At 38.6% G+C, this 18,647-nt stretch overlaps 1 protein-coding gene across 4 annotated transcripts in view; it reads right to left on the reverse strand.

The window, feature by feature from the left end:
- Positions 1 to 17,947, reverse strand: part of HECTD4 (HECT domain E3 ubiquitin protein ligase 4) — a 177,806-nt gene extending 159,859 nt beyond the window's left edge. For all 4 annotated transcript variants that reach the window (XM_031948613.1, XM_031948612.1, XM_031948611.1 and 1 more), the window contains exon 1: positions 17,753 to 17,947. In XM_031948613.1, coding sequence (XP_031804473.1) covers positions 17,753 to 17,932 — 180 coding nt within the window. In that variant the 5' untranslated portion in view covers positions 17,933 to 17,947. The remainder of the gene's footprint in view (positions 1 to 17,752) is intronic.
- Positions 17,948 to 18,647: the final 700 nt, after the last annotated feature.

Raw genomic sequence — 18,647 nt, forward strand, 5'->3', positions numbered from 1 at the left:
TTCTCTTGGTTCTACTCATTTCACTTAGCATCCATTCCTGTAAGTTTCTCCAGGACTTTCTGAAATTATTGTGCTCATCATTTCTTATAGAGCAATAATGTTCCATTACATTCACATATCATAACCTATTCAGTCATTCCCCAACAGAGAGGCATCCACTCAATTTCGAATTCCTTACCACTACAAAAAGGGCTTCCACAAAACATTTTTGCGCATGTGGGTTCCTTTCCCTTCTTTAAGATCTCTTTGGGATATAAGCCTATAATGGCATTGCTGGATCAAAGGGTATACATAATTTGACAGCCTTTTGGGCAAAGTTCCAAATTGCTCTCCAGAATGGTTAGATCTATTCACAATTCCACCAACACATTAGTATTCCAGTTTTTCCCTACATCCCCTCCAACACTCATCATTATCTTTTCCTGTCGTCTTAGCCAAGCTGAAAGATGTGAAATAGTATTTCAGTTCTCTTAATTTGCATTTCCCTAATCAATAGTATCTTAGAGCATTTTTTTCATATGACTAGAAATGAGTTTAAGTTTCATCATCTGAAAATTGTTCATATCCTTTTACCATTTATCAATTAGGAGTATGGCTTACATTCTTATAAATTTGAGTCAATTCTCTATATATTTTAGAAATGAGGCCTTTATCAGAAACAATGGACATAAAAAAAAAATTTCCCCAGCTTTCTGCTTCTCTTTTAAATCTTATCAATAGATATTATGTAATACAAACAAACTGGATGTGATTCTCATATATACCATCTCCCTCCCCATCCCCACCCCCCAAAACCCTGGGAGAAATCAACATCTTGTCTTGATGGATGATATTTCAATGACAAACAACAAACATTTTTAAAGTCCTATATATTGGGCACTGTGCTAGGAACTGGGGAATATTAAAACAAAAAGGTAAGCATCTCTGGCCTCAAAGAACTCACATAATATCAAAACTTTACAATACCTGGCATAGAGGAGAATCTTAATAAATTCTTGTTGACTTAAATTCCTTCAACATTTACATAATGTAAAAAGGTGTAGGGATAGGATGCAGAAGGTCAGTTGATAATTACACTTGTAACTATTACTCTTTTCATTTGTAATTATTATTCTGTAACATTACTTTTGTCATCTTAAAGTTTTAAAACTTGTTACAATTATACACATTGAATAACATCTAAATGTCACTTTCTGAAAGTAGTAGCCAGATCTACAAACCACTAAAATGAGAAACCCAAACACTCCCCATTAGCTTCAAAGTAATGTTGGGGGATTCCAAGCAAACTACAGAGATCCAGTTCACAGCACAGTAGCCAGGATCCTTCTTTTGCCTTTAAACATGAACTGCAAGACAAATCAGTCTACTTTAGCCCCACTTCATACTTGAGAACTGCTTACTCCCAAATTCCATTTAATTTAACTTTACACAAGAAGCCCACAAAATAAGTGACTCTAGGCCAGATCTAGCTGAAAGCACTATCTGCTACAAACCAGCACCAGCTCCTCCCAAGAACCAGCTGATCTCCAAGGTTTCCTCAAGTGCAAATAATCTCTAATAAGAAGACTAGTAAGGAAGAGTGGTGACTCCAGAGGGCCAAGGTTTTAAATTGAGAAAATAAAAATCCAGAAAGCTTGGAAAATTTTCACCATTAATACTGGTGAAACACCTTCCCCCCTACCCACTCCCCCAACTTCCATTAAGGCATAATCCCTCAAGCAGTTTTGAAAAGCACTAAGAGTTGAATCCTTTCCAACTGATATCAGCCTATTGTGTGGAGTGTTTCCACCAAAAGAAAAAAAAAAATCTAAAAAATTTTCAGTTACTATAAAGGACATGTAGGTACTCTAAAATGATTCTTGAACTTAAAAAAAAAAAAAAAAAGGTACTAGGTGGTCTTACTCTTGCCTTTTGCATAGTAATTCTCATGCGCTGAGGTCAAAGAAGGGTGAAGGGAGCCAGGAACAGTCCCCAAAGCTTATTTTTATACTAACCTTCCAACACTATCTTATCACTAGGTGTAACTATTTGGGGCTTAGAGTGAAATAGAACTTATATGTTAATATATTTGATGCTTTGGTGGGGAACAATATATCAGATAAAAATTATGAAAGATTCAACATTATTTTATGGCTAGTATTCTCCTCTTCCAATAGCATTTTTTTTTAATTATCAATTTATGTTGTACAGTCTAGAGTTCTGGAAGATCTGCACATTAAGTCAGACATCAAATACAATCAAATCCCAGGAATTCTGGAAGCCTACATGGTGGTGCATATGCATACATTATTCCATTGTAGTGTGGAGGTATTAATCAAAAGTTCTCATTTATAAGAAAACTGCATTGATTAGAAAATATTTTAAAATGTCAGTAATTCACCTGAAAAACCTTAAGTAATAAGGTCGTAAAATATGGGTTTGGGTTATACTTACATCATTTAACCGTGTGAGTATAGACAAGTAAACAAACTCTGTGTCTCAATTTCCTCATCTGCAAAATAGACTGAACACAACAATAACAACAAATCTTTATTAAGCATTACTATGTCCAGTGTAATTTAACTAGAAACTGGAAAATGTGATGTTTAGCAAAAAAGATTATTCCTGTTCTTATGGTTCCCCCTTCCATATATCAAATGGAAAATGACCTCAGAGAGAGTTATAATATGCTATATTTTATGGTAAATGTGTTTGAGAACTACAAATTAAAGTTTTAGCTGAGATCTGATCCAAGGAGTCAGGGAAGGCTTCTCAAAAGAAGTGCCACAAATTAAATTTTAAAGATTGGACAGGAATTCAATAGGCAAAAAAGTTGGAATGGAGATGGTAGGCATATTCTAGGCCCAGAAAACAGTTTTGGCAAACGCATCAAAGCAAGGGATTACATGGTTCATTCAGTATGCCTACTATATAGACTATATGGAGAGTAATGTGACATATGATAAGGTAGGAAGGAAGTTATAGAGCACTTTGAATGTCTAGCACACTAAATTTAATTCATTAGGCAACAAAGAATTGCTGAAGATTTCTGAACAGAGGAATCACACAACTAGCTAAATGAATAAGGATTATTTTGGTAAAAGTATAAAGGAAATGTTATAGGAGAGAAGATCTGAAAGAAGGTTCTTACAATATTCTAAGTAAATGGAAATGGGTCTTATAATAATAGGATTGTTGCAAGGAAAGCATTTAGTAAAATTAAAGTGCTATAGAAATATGAGCTATTAGCTGGTCAAAGATTTCCAGTTGCTTGGTTTTCTGGAGCCAAGACCTCAGGAACACGAAGATAAGTTCATGATAAGAGATAATAGTTAGCAAGTGTCTTGACTTTTCTTCTTGCCCTAATCCCGGGCCATTGCTGAATATATCCCAGTTTTTATAATGAAGCCTACTGCATTATGGGCCATCTTGATCTGGTGGGTGTACATTTTTAAATTCCCCACAGTTCCATTAGGTACATCCAATTACTACCTCGAGACTAACTGAAAAGAACAGAAGAATGTAGGTTTTATAACTTCTTACATGACTAGATAACTGTGAATTTAATTACCTTTATCAAACCGAAAAGCTAAAAACTATCATTTTGCCCAGCTCCAAAGTTTCTCTCTCTTATTCTTTGATTTATGACAACTGCATTTAAATGACTCCAGTATATTTGACTTTGCATTCTTAAAAGGAAGAGCTTCACTTTTTCTTTTCTAAAAACATTTCCTCAATGTTTCAAACCTTAAGAAGTTTGACCTTATCAAATTAAATCAGAAATAAAATTATTCTATTCATTTTAATAAAACTATTCCACCCACATAAGTAAATTGAGACATTCATTCTTATTTAATGCCCAAAATATATTCATGGCAATAAACAGGGCCAGGACTAGAAGACAATATGGACTTGGGGCAAAATGAAAGGTTATTCCAATTCCATTTGTGCAGTGACAAAGAGAGCCATATGCACTCAGAGAGAGAACCGTGGGAACAGAGTGTGGGAACAGAGTGTGGAACACAACACAGCATTCTCACTCTCTGTTGTTATTTGCTTGTATTGTGTTTTCTTTCTCAGTTTTTCTTTTTCTTCCTTCTTGATCTGATTTTTCTTGTGCAACAAAATAACTGTATAAATATGCTTTGGGAGGGAGAGGGATTCTGGGTTATCTCCCAGAGTGCTCTCTGGTCCTAAGGAAGGTGTGAATTCAGATATCTCTTTCTAGACCCTGAATCTCCCAAACTGTGAACTCCATTGAGTTCTTAGATACTTATGAGCTCTCTAGAGGTGTGAACACAAGCATTGTTTCCATCAGTTGTACTTAGGACCTAGTTCAAGTTCTGGCCCAAAATAACTCTTTCTAAGATTAAATCAACTCCAATGGCTTAACACTTTGTAAAGATTCCAACAAATATGTATACATATAGTGGATCTAACTTGTATTTTAACATATTTAACATATAATTGGACTACCTGCCAGATAGGAGAGGGGATGGAGGGAAGGAGGGAAAAATTTGCAATAAAAAGTTATGCAAGGGTCAATGTTGGAAAAATTACCCACACATATACTTTGTAAATAAAAAGCTTTAATAATTAAAAAGAAAAAAAGAAAAGAGCCACGTCTATAAGAAATGATCATCATATTAAAAAAAACACATGTTGCCGTGTGTACAATCATCTCCTGGTTCTGCTCTTTTCACTCAGCATTAGTTCATGTAACTCTCTCCAGGCTTCTCTAAAATCAGCCTGCTGATCATTTCTTATAGAACAATAATATTCTATAACATTCATATACCATAACTTATTCAGCCATTCTCCAACTGATGGGCATTCACTCAATTTCCAGTTTCTTTGGGCACAATTTTCAACCTTTGCAGAGGGCACACAATTGCTAATGTTCTCTGGATAAAAAATGAATTCACAACATATATTATCAAGCTTATTGCCTTGCCCCAAGATATATGAATTTCTAAAAAGCTACTTAAATTCATGATAGCTTTTAAAAATGATGCTTAACACTTGAGAATAAGAACTAGAGATGTGAAACAATTTTAAGTTCTCCCAATTCATTCAAGTTGTTAACAGGCACATCAACAGAAACTCTTATTACTCTCTACAGGATTCATTTCAGCCTTAACAAACCTACAGTGTCAAGGTGCACTTAGTCTAAAGTGCAAATCTCTTTAATACAGGGGTTATAGTTGTGATTGCAGGACTCCATCTCGACAGCAACCATTTTACTTCACCAAAAATTATCATTTAACATTTCATCTCCATCTACTCTGGTCATCAGATGTGTGCCCCTTGCTCATGCCTTTTTTTTTTTTTTTTAAACTTCTTAACCTCAATGGATCTAAATGCCCAGACATCAATTTTAGAGTTACTGCTACAAATGTTGGTAGGATCAGAACCAGAATTTGTCTGATTTCCTGGGGATAACTGGAATATTACTTTCCCTGCATCCTACTAACTTACTGCCCTAACCATCAAGTGTAAGATAATATGCGCTCTTCAAAACCTCTTAATAATCACTATAATTATCAGAAAACCATTTAAAAATGGAGGAAATGATCAATTCTCTTAGAATGTAAATCATATATATAGATATAGATATAGATATAGATATATGATCACCGTGTCCATTGTCAGTAACTTAACTGAATACAACATTCTAAATCAATTTAATTTGGAGAAATGACAAAACTCAAATCAAAGGCAATAGTCAAGGCTCTTGTCATATTATCAAAAGTAAAGGAAACAGCCTATCTTCTCTCTTAATAATAAACTATATGGGGACCTGGGAGGAGAGAGAGGGGAGAATGTATTGTGTAGTGAGCTTATTTGGATGTGCTGTTTGAAAGTGTATGTGATATCAAACAATTATCAATAATTTCTTTAAATAAAAATGTAGAAATAGGTTAATGGGCTTTTATATAACAAAGGTTAAAAAATTATCTTATGAAAATGAAAGGAAATTTCATTTCTGTCTGAAGACAAATTCCCATCCTAAAAGCCTTCCCAACAGCAGATGTCACTGCTGGAGGCTACTTGTATAAAATGCTTATGCATTAATACTCAACAAAGAAATTAAGGAGTTATTTCCAGAATTTCTGCTGACCTACTTATAGACTCATAGGTACATAAATTATAGGTACTACAAGAGACTTCAGGAATTATCCAGTCCAATCAGCCAATTACTGTAATTTGGTTTTCTTCTAAATAGAATTCATCCTTTCCATCACCATTTCCACTGAAGATCATGTGTCCTTCCCTCACCACTTCTCTCTGTCCCTTATAGAGAGAGTTGGAAGGAGTCAGTTTCTTCCTTGTTCCCCCCACTACCACTTCTAACCCCTCCCTGTTCCACTCTTCACACTCACAACTCTCCTCAGGTCTCTACACTTCAAACCCTTCCCCTTCTCATCCTTGGTTGCCATAATATTCATTCATCCTGATAATTCCTTTGAGAAACTTAGCCCCTCAGTTCATCCACCTCAAAACCCCATGACCTCTTCGGTCATGTCTGTACCTCAGCCATCTACAGGAGTGGTTAATTTTACACTCAAGCAAGCACTAATTAGAGAGAATAATGGGCTTTCACAGGCAAAGGAATTAAGAATTGATAATTCAAAATAATTTTTTGAAACGGACAACAATGCCTCCTAAGTGTCAGACACTATGCTAGGTACTAAGGATAAAAAAAAAAAAAAAAGTGAAACAGTACTCTCCCTCAAGAAGCCTGCATTTACTAGAGAAGACAACACGTTTACACAGTTTTTACAAAATGTATACAAAGCAAATACAGGGCAACAGGTAAGAGAAGGCACTAGTAATTAGGGGAAGTATTGCTTCTCCCATGAAAGAAGAATTCTCTGAGGTCAAGGAAGAGGAGCAGGGGCACAGGAACAAGGATATTAAGCAAGCAGAGCACTGCACTGCAGAGTACAGAGAGGGAAGTTATATGGGAAAAGGCTACATGTAGGTATTGTGGGATAGTGGGTGGCCTTCAAGTCAAAAAAACTTTTTTTTACTATGTGAACTAGGGCAAGTCACTTAAATTCTTTAAGTCTTGGTTTGTTCATCTGTAAAATGGGGATGATGCCAGTTATTGTGAAGTTCAAAAGAAAGAGTAGGTTTACAGAATTTAAAGTACATACTGAATCCCAGAGGACATGAATTGTTGGGGTTAATAAGTGAGGACTAAATATTGTGGGTGCTTAAATATTGTGAATTGCATTAAATATGCACAGGTGTCCACTAAACACATATCCACATCCACCGCACCCCTTACATACAATCCCCACTGTCCCCAGATCCAGTTATCTAATCAAGCTTTTGCCCCATATCTATTCTTCCTTTTATTAATAAACCAAAAAGATGAGCTTTCAGTTTGTCACCTCATTCCCTTCTCAATCTTTTGCAATCTAGCTTCTATAACCTTTCTCTTCTCACTCGAAACTAAAGTACAAGAGATGTGAAGTAGAATGAACAAGAAATGCTAAATTAGAAATGGGAGGTAATAGAGAGTGGAAAGTTGAAGACAAACTCTTAGACTAGAAGATAAAGTGATGTGAAGAATGGTGTTAAAGGAGAGGTAAGAGGAAGGGCAGGTTTAGTGGGCAAGGGATTGAGTTTTACTTTGGCCCTGTTAAGTAAATTCCCTACACAAATTCCGGGTAGAATGCAGGCAGAAGACAGACAAGGTACTGGATATCAAGAAAAAGATGAAGGTTAAACACGTAGATGTGGAAGTTTTCTTCAATTTGGTGGAATTTTCTTAAAAACTTCTGAATAATCAGTCACATACCAAATTTTATTTAGCAAATATTTTCTTTTTTTTCCCCCATTTTAAAGAAAATTTCATTTATTCCTATGCTCTCTAGTGTTTTTTTTTTTTTAAATAGCTTTTTATTTACAAGATATATGCATGGGTAATTTTTCAGCATTGACAATTGCAAAACCTTTTGTTCCAACTTTTCCCCTCCTCCCCCCACCCCTTCCCCCAGATGTCAGGTTGACCAATACATGTTATATATGTTGAAGTATAAGTTAAATACAATATATGTATACATGTCCAAACAGTTATTTTAGCAAATATTTTCTTAAATGTTTGCTGTACTTAATAACAAACACACCACCAGACTTAGCTCCATTACCTATGAAGTGACTTTGGCCAAATTCAGGCTCCAAGCCTTGCTTTCCCTTGTGTTAAACTGGGAACGACATTTTAATTATTTAACTCACAAAATTGTTAGAAAGCTCTTTGTAAATCTTAAGATACTGGAGAGCTGAGAGCTGCTATTACTACCTACAAGGTAATGTATTGCTACATACTTTGAATAAGACAGGTGCCTAGTCTCAGAGTCTACACACTCTTCCCAAAATTTTGGCCCTTAATGAATGCTGATCGAAATGAATTTGTTGTTGAATGTCCTTAGAATCTAAACTGGAGGGGGAAAAAAACCAAAACACCCATGTCATCTACCTCAAGATGATTGTTTTCTCCATTCTCTCCTTCCACATAACAGCTACCAAAGTGATACTGAACCACATGCCTCATTCAGATCAAAAAGCTCCCAATGGCTCCCTATTGCCTCTAGCATCCAAAAATAAATTCTTCTCTTTGATATTTAAAGCCCTTCACAACCTGGCTTCACTACCTTCCCAAAATACACATCTTTTTTCATGAAATCTACAGTTCAAATTGGCCTACTTGCAATTTCTCACATACAACATTTTGATGAGGTCTTGAATATTATGTTAGGCAGAGAGAAACTGAAGAACTGATCCCTGAAGCAAGCAGAAAGAACACACTGATACCTCTGAGGTCCCATCCTCTGGAAACATCTTCCCATAAGAAATCCAAGTTATATCAAACCCAAGACCCACTTATGTAGGGTCTTATGCAGTCTCATCTTGCCATGTCCTGTCAGAAATCTCAGTCGTGTCCCTGATGTCAAACTCTCCCTATAAATTTACTTTTGACCCATCCCATGGCTACTATCTTTCTTTGAGTCAGTCTTCCACAGCATTCTGCCTTGCATGATATCTCTCCCCTTATCCCTGTGATGTGATCTCTCCTAACCCCAGCATGCCTTGTGATGTCTTTCCTGACCCCACTTCTCCTTACAGCTAACCAAGTCTTTTAAGATGCTAAGTCCTTTTCAGGATTTAGTCTGCCACCCAACCTCATGGGGTGTTTCTTTTCTCCTAGTAAATGGCAACTTCCAGCAGGGAATTTGCCCTTCCCATCATTAATTATTAAATTAATCTATGCTCTCCCAACTCTATTTCATATTTACCATTTTGTCTGTAATCCATTAAATAAATCTACCTTTTTCTGAAGGAGAACAGCCATTGTGAATTCTTCACTCTTTTGGTGCCTACCATAATCTGGGGTTTACATCAGCCATATTAATTCCTTGTTTTACGCAGATGTCCTGGCATAGATCGTCTCCCATGCCTAGAATGAACTCCTTTCTCATCTCCACTTCTTAAAATAACTTTCTCCGTTTAGATCTCATCTCAACTGTCACGTTCCTCTTCAGGTCTTTCTTAATCTCCCACAAATTATTTTTGTGTTTTGCATATATGTGTTGTTTATTTATATATACATGTTGTTTTCCCTAAGAATGCAAGTTTCTTAAAGACACAGTATTTCATTTTTGTCTCTGTACTACCAATGTTATCTGCTTCCAATCCTAGAACCAAGCGCTTGTAGAATGTTACTTCAGAAATGTATATTTCAAATATAAAAACAGGAAAGGAGCATCAAGAAATAACAGATCAATTCTTCTCAGCAAAACAATGATCTAAGATAACTTCAAAAGACTCATGATGAAAAATACTATCAATATCCAGAAAAAGAATTATGGAGTGTGAATGCAGATCAAAGCATACAATTTTCCCTATTTGGGGTGTTTCCTTTTTTCCTTTCTCATAGTTTTCTTCTTGTCCTGATTCTTCTTTTACAAGATGGCTAATTTGGAAATATGTTTAAGATGAGTGCCCATGTATAACCTATATCATATTGTTTGCTGTCTTAAGTAAAGGGGAGAAAAGGGAGAAAAATTTGGAACTCAAATTCTTATAAAAGTGAACGTTGAAAACTATCTTTACATATAATCAGAAAAAAATAAAATCAGAAGAAAAATAAAGTGGGAGGAGAACTTTTCTACTATTTGCCAGAGTTTTGAAGAAAGTCTGTCAACCATAGAATTGCTTTTGATATCTACAATTCTTTTCTTTGAACAATAAGTTCAATGCAACCTTTTTAAAAGGCAGGATAGTCAGGTCTTTCAAGTTGGCAAATTACCTGTGCATTGCTAGAATGTGTTCATCTGAAATTGGTGTGGAATTTTAAAAGGTACAATGTTCATAACTGTAGCATTGCCATAAACATAAAGAAGAATCATTACTTATACAAACAAGATGACTGATCATATTCTGAATATCTCAAACTACAATTCTGCTGTTGTATTAATAGTTATTTGTAAAGAACCCTATAACAAGAGCATAAGGAAGTATGAGTATTATATACACCTTGTTATCATCCATTCTCCTCCTGCATACTGTGTTATGACCTAGTAAAGCAGCCAACTGCCAGTTTGAGGGAATATATGAAGGATTCCAAACATGCCCACAGGAAGAGCACTTCATAGATTCTAGACTCACCACAAAATAGGTAGAAAGGAAGGGAGGGAAGGAGTGAGAAAAGAAGGAAGTAAAGAAAGAAGGAAGGAAGGAAGGAAGGGAAGAAGAAGGGAATGGAGGGGAGAGAACAGGAGAAAAGTTGAGAGAAGGAAGAAAGAAAAAAAAGCAAAACTTGGAAAAGGTCAATTAAAAAAAAAACAATGTTTGGAAATTTCTGAAAGTCATTGTGGTGCTTCAGTTTTCCAGAGTAAAAGCAAATAAATATCAACTCCAATACTGAAATATTTGAAGAAGACTTTCTCTCCAAAATACGATCACCTTTTAAAATAAACAGCTTCTAGAAGAGCAAAAATAAAACTCAAATTTAACAATGTTTTCATTTCCTAAAGCTACTATTATTTATTTTACGTATATATTTAAGATAGGAGATATTACTAAGATTTTATCTCCATTTCAATTTCAATGCACAAGGATGCAATCCAGGTGCCACACATGATCCCCTCCCTGTACCTGCTCTGGCTTTGGCCTCTGGCACAATCTCCAGGCCTTGATCATCAAGGAATACCAAGCCATGGTTCTCCCCAAGCTTTTTATGGAGTTGCATCTATAAATTAATGTATTACTGATCACAAAATAAAAACATGGGCCCCTTGGGAAAAGAGTCCTCTGAGGCAAAGTGACAAGACCTCTCTATCTATAATCTGTCTAGCGCTATCAAGACAACAAGCTTCTACAGCCACACAAAAGTTCTGCTCATGTGCATTTTCAGGTTCCTAATTGTTCTCATTTAGGTCCTTCTAGATAAAAAGCACATAATGGTTTTAAACAAAGAATTCTATAAGTTACACATTTTGGGTCTTGGGTTTTCAATAACCTAAGGATAGCTCCAATTATCTTGTTTCCCCCAACTCTTAAAATACAGCTAGACATAATATTCATTAAGTATATCATACAGTACTGAGAAAAGGGAGTTTAGGAAGGGGAAAAAGGAGGCAGGGAAAAGATGTATAGCAAAATTAAACAGGAATAAGGTGAGACTCCCAATGACTGGAAACAAATGGCCTCAGCATGAGTTGTACTACGATACAGTATAAAGCTGTTCACATAGCCTTTCTTTAGTATGAAACAATTTTATACATAAATTTTTCCTTTAAATAAAGTAAGTAACCAAACAATCTACATCAAGGATCACATAACTGTTCTTGTATTATGGGCAGAGTTATGGGAAGTCTAAGAAGTGAAAGAAGGATCAGAAGAGCCACTTCCAGATGTTACTATAAATTCAGAGATTAAAAATAGAAATGATTGCTCTTTCAAAATTATCTTCACATATGTGCCACACCTAATTCATAAGATACTTTACAATCTACCAGGTCACAATGGCCAACAGGGTGTATTTCTTTACACTCAATATAAAGCCAAGAACACAGATATGAATCAAGACTGCTTTTCAACAAGGGCTCTTACCGTGCAACTGGAGGAAAGTTGAGATGGTGACAATCCTTACCACCTCTCTCTATTGTCTTGCTCGGCTAGCCATATTGCAAATGAGCTACTGAAAAGGGAGGTAACATGAGAGATGAGGAAAAATCCTTCTCTCAGAAGACAACTCAACTCCTAAGCCCAGCTGTTAATGGGTAGTTATCATCTTTATCTACAAAAAAGATGACACATTGAAATGAATGAAGTAATTTCTTGTACCACAGATATGGTGCACTTTTGAGAAGCTCTGTGCACTTAGTTCATATAAGCTTGTTAACTCACACTGCTTACAATCAATCATCTTGTAAATCTGGGAGAAAACAGGTGATTAACAATTTGATTTTACAATTAGACAAGTAAGAATAAAAAGGGTAATGATTTATTTACACAAGGTTACATAGGCATCCTAGTTCAATTTTCTTTAATTTATTTTCTATACCAAGTTCAGTTTTTGAGCAAGGATAGTTAAATAGGGAAATGGCTTCCTATGAGCTTAATTTGGTATTTTAAGAGATTCAAGTATTGCCAAAAAATGAACAGCAACATATATACAAAACAAAGAGTAAAACTTTGAAGAAGATTAAATACAAATGAGTGTGTGTGTGTGTGTGTGTGTGTGTGTGTATTTCTTTTTTGGGGGGAGAGAGGAATAGGCAATCAGGATTAAGTGACTTGTCCAAGGTTACACTGCTAGTAAGTGTTTAAGACTGAATTTGAATTCAGGAGGATCTCCTTTGTTTTCTTTTTAAAAATAGAAACAGTGAATAATGAGAAAAATGAGAAAATACACTTTTAAAAATCAAGCTAAACTGTAATGTTGCAGCTTAATCATATGGCTCTGGTCAAGTAACTTAACCTTAACCTTTATCAGTAATTATATTTCAATAAAGTGTAAGAAGAGAAATAGTAAAATAGTATGGTGATATCTTTAGATTCATGGGTATACTGGATTTAAGTAAGGGAGAATTGCTCGAAGTTGTCAGCCCCACACTCTCTTCCAGTCATCACTGTCAGGGTGGCACGTTGGAATAGAGCAATAGCCTTGGTATCAGGAGAACCTGAGTTCAAATCTGACCACACATACAAGTAGTGTGAAAAGAGAAAGACAGAATCAGCATTGTTCAGTGACAGAATCAAGACAACTATAATGACTCAAGATGCAGTGAATGGCCTTCCTGTCTTCAATGACTAACCAAGCTCTAAGTGCTCCACTAGACCTATTTCATTCCATAGGGGAAGTCTTTACATATTTGGGGCAGACACCCCGCTAAGATCTCTTGGTTACCCTACAACCTGGGTTAGCCCGACTGCCAGTCGCTGTGCATGCTACAGCTTCTTGGAACCACAAGGGAGACTTAGGTGGATCAGGTGAACACCAAAGGTAGAAAGTAGCCCTTTAAAGGGCTCAGCATCCCTTGCCCAAAAATACTAGTCTTTCCAGATTGCCCAACATGGTATGCCCTCATCAAAGAAGGTACTCAAGAAAAACTGAATTTACTCAGGAGAAATGCAAATGCAAGATGTACAAAGTTAGACAATCTACCCCAAATGTTCATAGGGACTATTTGTGTATGACTATGGCAGCGCATTCGAGCTCGTGTTAGTCTGATCAGCCACAGCTGGTCACACTAACTTGACTTTAATATAGTGATGTCATTTTGGTCTTCTACCAGCATGAAGGACAACCACCATAAATCAATAAAGGGTAAATAAGATGATACACAAAATTCTTTTTAAAAGCTATTTTAACTAAGATGACCAGACTAAAAGTTTAGCTAAAGAAGAGCTCTTAATCAAAGAATACGATCTCTACATTTTACAAAAAGGAAAACTGAGGCTAAAGAGAGAGCAAATGACTTGTCCAAGGCTACTGGTAGAGAAAAGAGATGAGCCTAGAGCAGCTAGGTGGTGCAAGTGGATACAGCACCAGCCCCGAAGTCAGGAGAACTTGAGTTCAAATTTGGCCTGAGACACATTTCCTGGCTGTGTGACCCTGGGCAAGTCACTTAATCCTAATTGCCTGGGGGGGCGGGGGGCGGGGGGGGGGGGAGAGGAGGAGGGGAGAGAAAAAAAGGGAAAAAAAAAAAAAGAAGAAGAAAAAAAGAGGTGAGCCTGAAATTGAAAGTAAGTCTTCTGACTTCATATCCAGGGTCTTTCCATTACATTACACTTACTGCAGACACATATCTTCCACATAAGAAAAATGAACATTTATATTTCATTCAATTTTACTTTACCTTAAAACATACAAAAATACTTCCCCCTTCAGGCACTCCTATTCTGAGAAGTTTGTCTCTTTTCTCAATTTAAAAAAAAAAAATCTTATTTTAGAAGCCTTCTAAAAAGACATAAGAGAATGTCTCAGGATAAAATTGCCATTTAACACAATCCAGGTGAAAACTATTCTTCCATTTGGAATGTATTGAAAAGAAATGTTTTCCATTCAACTAACACAAATAAGTGACCTAGTTTAATATGACCAAATCATTTTAACTTACTGTTTTTTTCAAATGTTACTGTAGCTTTGTTTAAATGTCTTCAATTTGACATTTATCAAAAGGTGAAATGGAGGAGAGAAGCCTCAGCTTCAGGAAATTCTGAATTCAGGCCTGATTCTGTGACACTGCTTATGTGACACCTTGAACAAGGGTGTGTGACACCTTGAACAAGTCCCTTAACCATTCTGGTCTCAGTTTCCTTTTTTGTAAAAACGAAAGGTTTCAACTAGATGATCTCTAAGGAATCCTTCTAGTTCTAAATATCTTTGAGTCTAAGATAATAAAGGGTCTTTTCAGAGACAGGCAAAAATAGTTCCGAAGACAATGGTTTTTAGTCAGTTTAGCAAAATGTTTTTATCCAAAATTCTAAATTAAACGTCTCCATAAATATAAAAGCCTATGAGGATGGGCCTTTAAATTTAAAAATATTTTTGTAACAGTATTCTTCATGGGCATGAAAGTATTTTAAAGAACTTTTGTCAAATAAAAACTTATATAAAACTTCTCATCTTTCTCAAAAATCTAAGTGTTACTAAAAATGTTACTAGAAAAGTGCAAATACATTTTTTCATTATTACAAATGTACTCAAGCTATAAAAAATTAATTACAAATATGAATATTATATATGCTTTGTTAATTTTTTTTTTTTTAATAAAGTGATCACAAACACAATCTTGGCAGTTCATTTCGGATGCTATATGTAGCATGGAGTGGGAAGATGGGGGAGGAGGGAATGAAAAGAGGGAATGAAAACACTTTTCTCTACTACCAGTCATAATAAATGTTTAATCACAATGTACATATGGCTATCTGGGAAGTTAAACTACAAATCAAGAGATAAGAAGAAAGCCACACTGTTTCATTCCCACAGAGTCAAAAAGGTTCTTTGCCTCATTAATTCAGTATTCAGTAGAAATACCCTATTCAAATTATCATTCTCCTGTTATGTTTTATTTTAAGGTCAACCAATCTCTAAAGACCCAAGATTAACACTCACCCACATCCCACCAAAGCCACAGTAAACAAACTAAGAGCATTTCACTATCATAGCAAAAGACCTTAAGTTTCCAAGCAGAACTTTACACAAAATAAAACAAAATGAAATGTTATGAAACTCTTATTGGATTAAAACCGTCTACCAATTATTAAGCGTGGTGTTTTGTTTTTTAGGGAACAAGCTATAAAATGTAAAATCAAAGTGCTTATTAAAAGAATGCTGAGACCACCAATTCCAGAAAGAAATATCCTGTCTCTGATTCTGAAATGCTCTGAGAAGAATGTCTGAGATACAATTAGGTCACTATAGTTTCCAAAATCATCTAGTCATGGTTTTAAATCCATTTCTAAATGTTCCCTGTGCTGAAAGCCAATGTATTCAAACCATAAAACACAAAGAATTCTTTGCTTTCCTTTTTTATCTGGAAGACAAGACATCTCTTCCTTGCTCTACCCAGAATCCTTTCTACTTGTGAAAATAAAAATTTCATGATAATTAACCAATGCTACCCACAAACCAAAATGTCATCTCTCAAGTGAAAGGGAAACACTGGGAGGACAGTGTCAAGCGAGAGAAATGGGCTGGTAACAGAAGTATTTCTGTATCTGTACTGACAAATAGGAATCATGGGTTGACTTGTTTTTTTAAAGAATGATGAAAGAAGTAGGGGAAATTTTCATATAAAACATATTTATTATGGTTTAATACTGTCAAGACTGAAGAGACCATCATTCCTAAGTACTCAGTTTACAACCCTGGGCTCATAAAAAGGTCCTGTATCCTAAAACGCCTGTGACCTAACACCACAAACAGATGTAAAAAAAATGATAAGCCAGTCTCAGTCTCCCTCTGTCTCTCTTCACACCAGCCAGCTCCCATTACAAAGAACCCACTGCATTTGCAAAACCCATTATCAAGAAAGGAGAGGTTGTTCAGTTTCACCCAGGACAGAAGCAGAGAGGAGGCAAGTGGTAAAATAAAAGAAATTTTATGGAAATCAATGTGTCAAATCTGAGTTGCCCTCCTCCTCCTTCAATAACCGAGATAGGGAAGGAATATGGCCTTCAAAGTACCTAGCACACAAAGTTAAAAGAAAAAAAAAAAAAAAACATCCCACACAGGAATGAGGGGAAGGGGATAGAGTTAGAGATAGGGATGATAGGAGTACATATAAAGGCAGGGAGAGTCCTGTGTGGGGGAAAGGGAGTAGCAATACATGTGAGAGAGAGGGTGAGGGAAGTAATGAAAGAAAGGGCAGAAAGGATAGGGAGGGAGGATAGGAACAGGGGACATGGGTAACAGACAGGGGTGGAGGGAAGGATAAAGAAGGGGAGAGATGGAGAAGAATAGGGATAAAGGTGGTAGAAAAGGAATAAAGATGAGGGTAACAAGAGTGAAGGAGAGTAGGAATAAAGATGAGTATAGAGAAGAGTAGGGATAAAGGTGGGGAAAGTAGAGATGGAAGAAATTAGGGATATAAATGGGGGTAGGAAAGAAAAGAGTGAAGATTAAGATGGGGGAACAGGGATGAAGGTGTGGGGGAAGAGTAGAGATATGGGTAACAGAGATGGGGGAATAGAGATAAAAGCGGGCAGCAGGGATGGAGGAGTAGGAATAATGGGGGGCAGGGATGAAGGAATGGGGTAAAGGTAAGAGAAGTAAGGAGGAAGAAAGGCGGGAGATGGGGGAGGGAGCTAGAGATGGAATTAGTAGAGATAACGGGTAGCAGGGATGGGGGACATCAGGATAACGGGGAGCGGGATGGGAAGAAGTGATATTGGTGGAGGGGTCTGAGGAGGGAGGAATTCAGGATAAGGGGCAAGCAAGAATGGTGGGAGTCGGGATAAAGGGGGTGCAGGGAGGGAGTCCCCGGGATCGGGGACGTCGGGATAACGGGGGAGCACGACAGAGGTGGAGGGGGTTAAAGGAGGAGGAAGTCGGGATGGAGGAGTGGGGCTCAGGGCCAGAGGCCGGCTGGAAGGCGGGGGATGTAAGGGGGGTTGCGGGCCGGCCTGACCCCTCCAGACCAGCAAGAACAATGACGTTCGGCACAGGCCCCGCCCCCGCCCTGCCCCCCAGCCCCTCGGGCCCCGCAGTCTCGACCCCGCGCCCCTCCCCCACGCCCGGCCGCGCGCTCACCTCCAGATCGGTGTCGGCCGTCTCGGCCGCGCCGAGTATCTCGCTGGGCAGCTCGGCCAGGTCGGTGACCCGGATGAGGCCGTCGTGCAGGAAGATGGTCTCCTCCTTCACCGAGAGCCACTGCGCCGAGTCCGCCGCCGCCGCAGCGGCCGCCGCCGCCGCCGCCGCCGAAGAGCCCATGGCGGAGCGGCCCGAGCGGGGCTGGGGGAGCCGCGAGCCGGAGCCGCCTGAAGAGGAGCCGGAGCCGGGGCCGCTAGCGCTCCATGGCCGCCCCCGGCCCCGGGGATCCGCACTCGCGCCCACGCCGCCGCCGCCGCCCTAGGCAGCCCGAGGAGCCGCGGCCGCCATGTCTCCACCCCCAACCCGGAGGCCCCGCTGCCGCTGTCGCCGCCGCCGCCGCCGCCCCGAGGAGCCCGATCCGCCTCCGCCGCTCCTCAGCCAACTGTCAGTGAGGCGCCATGTTGGGGGCGGAGGCTCCCGGCATGCCCCGCGGAGCGGACAATACAGGCTCCGCCCCCGGCCCCGCCCCTGCCCGGGAGTTCGGGACGGACGTCCCCCTCCCTTCCTCCCGCTCTCCCAGTCCTGCCCGCCCGACGCCGCCCAGCCCCGCCCTGCGCTCCGCCGCCCCCACCTCAAAGCTCGGCAGTCTCCCGGTCTGTGCGCTGCGGGCCCCGGCGTGACCCCGCTCTCCCGTTCCGATCTTGGGTCAGCCGTCAATCAAGCGGCATCTTCGCTCCTCCCACAACCCTTTTATTGAGAGCCTGTCCCCAGAACCTCGCTTAACCCTCTGCGTGGACCTGGCGCCTAGCTGGGTCATTCAGCTGACCTGCATTTATTAAGCACCAAGTGCATGCGGGCTCTGGGGGTCCGGAGGCGAAATGGCCAGTCAGAACAG

Source organism: Sarcophilus harrisii, chromosome 1, assembly GCF_902635505.1.
Source record: "Sarcophilus harrisii chromosome 1, mSarHar1.11, whole genome shotgun sequence".
Classification (NCBI taxonomy): Eukaryota; Metazoa; Chordata; class Mammalia; order Dasyuromorphia; family Dasyuridae; genus Sarcophilus; species Sarcophilus harrisii.